This window comes from Gavialis gangeticus, unplaced genomic scaffold, assembly GCF_001723915.1.
Source record: "Gavialis gangeticus isolate Ggan-Ray unplaced genomic scaffold, GavGan_comp1, whole genome shotgun sequence".
Classification (NCBI taxonomy): Eukaryota; Metazoa; Chordata; order Crocodylia; family Gavialidae; genus Gavialis; species Gavialis gangeticus.
The window spans coordinates 159,477,280-159,485,697 of record NW_017729024.1 but is presented as its reverse complement, the minus strand read 5'-3'; the positions used below and the strand labels follow the sequence as shown (position 1 = coordinate 159,485,697).

General features: G+C 48.9%; 2 protein-coding genes across 2 annotated transcripts in view; one reads left to right on the top strand and one right to left on the bottom strand.

The window, feature by feature from the left end:
* Positions 1–260, bottom strand: part of LMBRD2 (LMBR1 domain containing 2) — a 42,535-nt gene extending 42,275 nt beyond the window's left edge. The window contains exon 1 of the mRNA XM_019517965.1: positions 142–260. The gene's annotated coding sequence lies outside the window, so the exon portion shown is untranslated. The remainder of the gene's footprint in view (positions 1–141) is intronic.
* A 153-nt stretch (positions 261–413) lies between these two features.
* Positions 414–8,418, top strand: part of SKP2 (S-phase kinase associated protein 2) — a 31,804-nt gene continuing 23,799 nt past the window's right edge. Inside the window, exons 1-2 of the mRNA XM_019517966.1 lie at positions 414–539; positions 3,299–3,558. Of these exons, the coding sequence (XP_019373511.1) occupies positions 532–539; positions 3,299–3,558 (268 nt within the window). The 5' untranslated portion in view covers positions 414–531. The remainder of the gene's footprint in view (positions 540–3,298; positions 3,559–8,418) is intronic.

Below are 8,418 nucleotides of genomic sequence, written 5' to 3'. Positions count from 1 at the left end.
CCGCGTGCATCTTCCCCCGCCCCCAGCACCACAGCCGTGTGTACCCCACCCCCCCAGCACCACACCTGTGTGTACCCCCGATGCCGCCAGGGCGGGCAGGGTGGAGACCCCGGATGCGACCCCCCGCCGAGCCGAGCTCACCTGTTGTCGCTGGGCGCGGCAGCCCGCTCCATGCCCTGGCCCGGCCGCGCTGCTTCCGCGTCACCCCACGTCTGGCGCAGCCGGCGCCGGCACTGCGGACATCGCCGCTCGCCGACCCGCACGTCACCGCCGCAAGGCCTGCCGGGAGTCCAGCCTCGAACTCCCACTCCCAGCGGGCCGCGCGGCCTCTGCGCAGCCTCTCACTCCCAGCAGGCCTCGCGGCCGCGGCGGAACTCCAAGTCCCAGTAGGCCTCGCGGCCGCTTCCGTCCCAGCGCGCGCGGCGGGATCGAACGTTGCCCGGGGGTGGGGTGGGCGGCCGAGCGCGGGAACGGGGCGGTGGCGCGCGGACACCCCGAGTCCTTCCGCGCGTGCATCTGCTGCGGGGCACCATGCACAGGTGAGAACGGAAGGACCTTCGGGTCGTTCCCCAGCGTGCGCTCAGTGCACATCTGTCTGCGTCGTCTTTGATCCTTTAGGCAACACGCGTTGGCATGCATGCATATGTATATGTGCATGCATGTGTGTGTGCGTGTACATGTGTGTGCGGACGTCTCTGCTACCCGCAGGGGCAGAGCGCGCGGTAACTGGCTCCTTGGCCCCCCCGTGGGGCTGGCCCGGAAGCGGAGCACGGCGTGGGAAGCCCCACCTCACTTGGGATTACAACCCAGGTCATTCCAGCCATTTGCTCCTGTTGCTGCGCTGTCCGGCTCGCTCCTAGGAGATAGCTAGTATTTACCACCATTCAATGATAAATTAAGACTAAAGATCGCTAGGACAGTGATCTGTGTCAACTCCTATATTCAACTCCCAGCAGCCTAGTATTTTCCAAACGTTTGGGGCCAGCAGACCGTTGTGGACCTACTTGATTTCTCCTAGCTCAGCATGCACACTGGTTTTAATAACGCACAGTGAACAGGGCTTGGTGCAGATGGTCAAACTGGACCCTATGAACAGCCATAGATTTAAATTGCTCAGAGTGGACACAGGCAGGTGAAGAGACTGAATTTTTTGCTGTCTCATTTTAGGATTCCTGACCAATATTTCCATTGCTTCCTCTGGCAAACAGTTGTAATATGTAGAGAGAGAAAACTTAGCTGAATTTCAGCATGGTTCTTTCATTTCTTCATTTACCCCCACTGTTTTTAGCTCTCCTCCCCATGCACTAGAGTAAGTGATGGGTCTTTCCTCTTTAGTCAGTAGGGGTGCACTGATAAAGATTTTCTTGGCTGATACCAGAAGCCAATTATTAACAAGGCATATCAGCCGATACGGATCTAATAACTGATATTTAGTAATAATAGCTCGCTGAACGAGTTTTAGTTCAAGCACCCCCACCACCATTTCTAAGTGTGGAGATGCTGATACAGGAGATATGGCATAACTTTAATTAGAGCGGCACTTGGAGCTGTTCGAATTAAGGCACTGCCCCCACCCCTTCTGGAGCACATGTAAAAGTGCCCCATACCATTTGCAGCCCTTGTCCTTCAACCCCAGTCTAGGGGCAACTGCCTGAGCATGAAGTTGCTGGGTGGTCTCTGGGCACTTTAATCTCATAAACGTTAGGGCGGGAAGGGACCTCATGAGATCATCGGGTGCAGCCCTCTGCCCAAAGGGCAGGAAAGTCAGCTGGGTCAGATGACCCCAGCAAGGTGAGCATCCAGGTGTTTCTTGAACATGTCCAGAGTAGGTGCTTGCACTATTCTTGGGGGAGTCTATTCCAGATTCTGAAGACTTGGACGGTAAGAAAGTTTTTACTTCTGTCCAGTCCAAAACAGTTTTCCAGTAGTTTGTGACGGTTAGACCTTGTCTTCCCTTGGGATGCCCTGGTGAAGAGACATTCTTCCAGTTTCGGATGTGCACCCCTTATATACTTACAGGCTGCCACCAAGTCACCCCTAAGCCTTTGCTTCTCCAGGCCAAAGAGTCCCATGCCTCTCAGCCTCTTCTCATGAGGCCTGTTCTCTTGACCTCTATTCATGCGTGTGGCTCTCCTCTGGACTCTCCAGCCACAGCCTCACCAAGCCCAAGTAAAGCGGGAGGATGACTTGTTGGTTCTTGCTTGAGATGCATTGATAGATGCAAGCCAGAGTTTTATTTGCTTTGCCAGCTGGGATGGGGAGGGGTTGGCAGCTCTTGGGCCGGCTCTCAGAGCTGCTCTAATTAAAGTGCTGCTCTTCTACTCCTGGAGGCTTCCTTCCCATCGGAGGAAGGACCCTGTTGCATGCAGTGGAGGCTTCCCCGGCCCCTGCCAGGCTCTGCCCCTGGCCACAGCCCCCCAGGTACCACAAGTTGAGTCACACTCTGCCAAAGTAGACAGCTCAACTTTGCTGGCCCCTTCCCGCCCCAGTCATGTCTCCAGCTTTTGGTGCCTTTTATAACACCTGCCCCGGCCCCAGCTCGCAGTCCATGCTGCACCAGCACCAAGGATGCTGTGGCAGCTGCTCCACTCCAGCCCAGCCTGGCCCACCGGCGAGCGAATGGGGGTATATTTGGGGTCACCTTGGCTTGTAAAAAAATGTTGATAATGTTCATTTTCCTTTTAACGGTGCTGATCTGATACACAACCGATATATTGGTACACCTCTATCAAACAGTCCTTGTTTCTCAGCTGCACCTGATGGCTTTCCTGACCTCAATGGTAAAGTGCTGTGTTCTGTCTGTGACCACCAGGCATGCTGTGATGCTTTTGCTTATAGCCCTGTCACTGTGACACCACTCTTCAAAATTCCTTTTTTTAAATTTATTTTGCAGCTAAATCAAAAACAAAATGTTGCCTGATTTTTTGATTACTTCTCTTCTTTGCTTCTCTTCATTGCTTTCTCCCTGCTGTTAAGTTTGCATGCATTTGACCCATTTTCTTCTCAATGTATTGACAAGAATTGGTCCCCAATTACTCTCTATGGGGATCTACAATTTGAGGTGCTGTAGATGTTTGTAAAGCTCTGTGAGTTTTGTGGGTGCTATAGAAATAAAAAAGTATTATTACTAAATCATATTTTTGTTTTTCATTGAGGCATTGGATTATTGTAGGGGTTGTAGCTGGAATTGCCTTGACCATTCTTTCTGGTCTATCTGCATTCTCTTTAGTATGATGTTTAGGGTTAGGCATATTGGCCATTGTCATTTTTCTGAGGGTAACCTATTGTCTTCTTGCAGGAGACATCTCAAGGAAATCCCAGCTTCGAGCAGCAATGTTTTCACAAGTTTCACGTGGGCATGGGATCCTACCAAGACATCAGAGCTACTTTCGGGCATGGGCGTGTCTGTCCTTAAGAAGGAGCATCTGGGAAGTGAAAACACCCCACAGGATCTACTCATATCCCTCTCTCCTCCTCAGAAACGGCAGAAAGTAAAAGAGAAGGACAAGGACTTTGTGATTGCACGGAGGCCTAGGCACCTCCGAGAGCCAGAGTCAGGTAGAGTAACACCAGCCCCGGCTTCTCTCAGCCTGTGACAGTGACTGTGGGTCAGGTATTTCAGGTCACACATACTGTGATTCAGACCACTGGATTTTGGTTGCTGGATCCAGTGGATCTTGGACTTCAGTAAAGAAGTTGGGTTCTGAAAACAGGGCTTTAGTATAATTGAGGCAGTCAAGTTCAAAACTGCAGTTAAAAAAAAAATAAATGCTCTAGCTAAAGAAAAATCTAGCTCATATTTCAGCTTTTGTGTGTGGCCAGAGCTGCCCCAGTCTGTAGAGCTCAGCACGTAGCACAAGATGAAGTTTGCTCACAATTAAAAAAATTCTGTATTCTTCCACCTACATCCATGACGGTTCCAATCTGCTAGGCACTCTCAGAACATACCTAACATACCAGCAGGATGTAACAAAATACAGTTGCATCCATTTCTTTTTAAAACAGGCTTTCCTCAGGAAGAGAAAAAGATAGTGGTGATGCCCACCTCTGCATAATAACTTAAGGGTTAAGAACACTCATCTAGGAAATGAGAAGCCTGGTTTCGATCTGTTGCTCTGCCTGATGAGATTCAAACTTGCATCTCCAGCCTCCCAGCAGAGAATCCTAGCTATTCTGGGTGGTTGGGGTGCACTGATACATTTTTTTGGCTGATACCGATGGCCAATTATTAACCAGCCATATCAGCCGATACTGATCCGATTGCCAGTATGCAGCCCGGCAGCTTAGAGAGCAGTGTTTGCCAGTAAGTCTGTGGCAGCGGGGAGGGGTGCAGATAGAGGCCCCCATGGTGAGGGTGAGAATGGGGCTGGGGCAGAAGCAGGTGCTGTCTAGGCAGGGTGGGGCATGGGATAGAGTCTCAGGCGGCTCATCCAAGGAACGCGACTGGGCGGCTCCCAGCCACTGCGCATATCCCTGCAGGAAGGATGGGGGTTATGTGCCCCCCACTCCCTCCCTCGAATCTGTGTGCAGCGAGGGCAGGCTGCGCTGGCCTCTTCCTGACAAAGGGACAGGGCTGGGGCTGTGCTAGAGGTGGGCGGGGGTGCTACAGGGAATTTTTGGGTGGTTGTAGCCCACCCTGTAGCCACCCCTCGCAGTGCCACTGCCGCCTGCCCTGCCCTGCGCGTAGCCCCAGCCCAGCGCCTGAGCCCACAGCAGGCAGCCCACCTTTGCCCAATGCACAAATCTGGAGGGCACATGCTCCCCCATGCCCCTCCAATGGGTGTGTGCAGCAGCAGGGAGCTGTCCTCCCTCTCCAGCCCCCAGATGAGCTGCCTGTGGCTCCATCCCATGCCCTACCCTGCTTGGGCAGTACCTGCCTGTCCCACTCCCTCTCTCACTGTGAGAGCCTCGATCACCGCTCCCCTTCCCCTCCCCATGGCTCTTCCCCCCTACAAACTTACTAGCCGAATGCTGCTCTCTAAGCTGCCAGGCTGCATTTCTGGTCACGTGCATGCTATGGTTGTGCGTGTGCACATGGCATTTATCAATGACAGTATTGGCTATACCGACCAAAAATAGCCAACTGTCAGTAATGTCAATTTAGCTTTTATCAGTGCCAATCTGAAAGGGACCAATATATTGGTGTACCTCTACTGGTATCCTTCACCCTCCCACGGAAGGTAGGCCACTTTGCAGCAAGGAATCAAAAAAAGGGGGTTCACAAAGAGCACCAGAGGGAATTGGACCCTGTAGCTTAGTGGCTAGGTCACTTAGATGGGAGGTATTGTAGGTTAGAGTTTGCTCAAAGGACTGGTTTTGTAATTTATATTCAAAAGCCAGTAGATACAACACAGAAACAATTTTGAGAGTAGGACCTGTAACCCAGGAGGTTCCCCTACTATATGAATGTCCGAACCATGAAGACTAGTCATGCTCCCTCTGGTGATCTCTGTGGTCCTGTGAACATTAAATCCTGTTCTGTAATTGAATCTTATTCATCTTCATTTTATTTTTTGAGTTGGGCAGGGCCCCAGCTTGAACACAGTGGGTAAAGAACATCCCACCTAAAATAGTTTATAGTGTGGGAGGTAAGAGACAAGATTTTAAACCTGGGTCTTTTGCTTTTTAGGTAAGGCCCTAACTGGCACAGGGTAAATGTATAGTGCAAGTCAAAAGGAAAGCAAACCAAAATAAAACCATGCTGGCTTTCATGGCAGAGCTGCAGAGGCATTAAATAGAAACAATGCTTCTTTCACAAGGTGGAAGTCAAATCCTAATGAGGAAAGTTTAAAAAAAAAAAAAAAAGGAATAAATTCTGGCAAATCAAATAATCTGTAGTAAGAAAAGCTAAGACAGAATTTGAAGAGAAACTTGCTACAGACATAGAAGGTAACACTAAAAATTCCTTTAAGTATATTAGAAGCAGATGACCTGCTACAGAGCATGCAAAAGGAATGACAGGATAACAGGGCCACTGCTGAGAAACTAAATGCGTTCTTTGCATTTGTTTTTGCTGTAGAAAATGATAAGAAGATTCCCTCACCAGATCCATTCCTCTTGAGGGACAAGTCTGTGGAGCTGACCCAAACTGAGGTGTCAGCAGACAAGGTCTCAGAGGACATGGATAAACCATACTGCAACAAATTACCAGGACCTGATGGCATTCCCTCTAGGGCAGGGGTGTTCAATCTTTGACCTGCAGGCCAGATGTGGCCCACTAAACCATATGACCTAGCTTGTGGGACTCCCCATGGGTCAGGAAATTTGGCAGCAGGGGAGCAGTGGCACTATTGCTGCTTCTCCCCTGCTTCCAAATTCCCCTTTTCCCTTCCTCCCCCCAAATCTGAGGTCCAAGGGGGATGCGGCCTCATCTACCCACATGGGCCATGCTCCCCTTGACCTCAGATTGGGACCACCAGTTGGATCCAGCCTATGGACAGACCAGGCACTGCTCATTTGTCCTGCTGGACAAAAAGGTTGGGCACCACTGCTCTAGGCTCCTGCAGGAGATCAGCTCGGAAACTGCCGAACTCTTAACTATAGTATACAACCTATTACTGAAAACAGCCTCAGCACCAGAGGACTGGAAGTTTTTCAGTGCAGCTCCAATATTTAAAATGGCTCTAGAGGGCACTCAGGAAACTACAGGCTGGTGGATCAAGGTGACCTGGTTGACACAGTACATCTGAACTTCCAAAAGCCTTTTGTAAGTTCCCCATCAGAGGCTCTTAATGAAGTTAGGCATGGGATTACAGGGAAGGTCCACTCACGGATCAGAAGTTGGGTTAAGGATAGAAAACAAAAGAGTGAATATAAATAGTCAGTTTTCAGTATGGAAAGACGTTAACAGTGGGGTCCCCCAGGGATCTTTGTTGGGACCAGCACTGCTGATTTAGAAAACGGGGTGAGTAGTGAGGCGGCCAAATTTGCAGACAACAGAAAATTATTCGAAGTGGTAAACACCAAGGCAGACTGAAGAACTAGAGAAGGATTTTGCACTATTGAGTGAATAGGCAACTAAATAGCAGATGAAATTCAGTATAAATAATTGTCAAGTGGTGCACATGGGCAAAAATAACCCATACTGCTCTTACACTGTGGTAGGCTCTACATTTCTTAGTGCACAGGGAAGAGATCTGGGAGTCACTGCAGATAGTTTGCCAAAAAAACCCATCAGCTCAATACTCAGCAGCCATCAAAAAGGCAAACAAAATACTAAGAATTATTAAGGGAATTCTGAACAAATATTATCACTATGTCCCTTTATAAATCCATGGTGTGTAGACACCTTGAATTCTGTGCTTAGTTCTGGTCCCCGTACCTCAAGAGAGATCTAGAAGAACTAGAGAAGGTCCAGAGAATGGCAACAAGCATGATCAGTGGTATGGAGGGGCTTCCATATGAGGAGGGACTGAAGAAGCTAGGCCTATTCAGTTTAGAAAAAGAGGCACTTGAGGGGAGACATGATAAGGGTTTACAAAATACTAAATGATGAAGAGAAAATAAGTAAGGATTTATTATTTACTATTTCACAGTACATGAACTAGGGGTCATAAAATGAAAATAACAGATGGTATAAAACTAACAAAAGGAAGTTTTTTCACATAGCATGTAATTAAAGTGTAGAACTGGTAGCCAACGATGTGGAAGCTGACAGTTCAACCAGAATCAAAAAGGGATTGGACATATTTTTGGAGGGAAGGTGTATCAGTTGCTATTGAACATAGGAGTTTGGGGTGCAGCCTCTGAATCAGGACTTCCTAGACCTTAAATGATGGAAATTGCAAGTGAGAGGAAGCTTGGAAAAACCTTGGTCATGCCACTTACTCTCGCTTTCAGCCTTCACTCTGCCACTGTGTGACACAGGATACTGACCCCAGAAATAGCAGTTCTTGTGTTCTTAACTGTTTGGTGATTATGGGCTTCATGACCCTCTCCTTTTCTGGTGGCCCTACATGAAAAGAAAGGAGGGAGCTTCTTTAAGTTGTTTGAAAGAGTGGATGTTGGCAACTGCCTTTGGGGGGAATCTGTCCAAGTGTACAGAGCTGCCTTGCTATGGGCCACAGTTCAGCATTAGCTCTGGAGAGAGGTGTCTGCTCTGAGGAAGAGGTTTCCCATGGCTTTGCAGAGACTGTTGGCAGCTTCTGTTGTGACTTCTTCAATTGGGATCCAAGAGGATTTTGGAATTCAAGCATTCTACAGCTCTAATACAGCAGTTCTGGGCAGCCGAGTGTAGCTATTCAGAAACATTCATCTAGCAACAAAAGACTGTTTTGAGGTTTGGTTTTGCTTTAAGAAATGAATAGTCTCAGTGCTTTCATAAGACCGCAGTTTGACCTCTCAACCTAATATCCAGTCATTTTTTAAACCTTTTTGACTTTGAGTTTTACTCAGTTTACGGGGGGGGGGGGGGGGGCT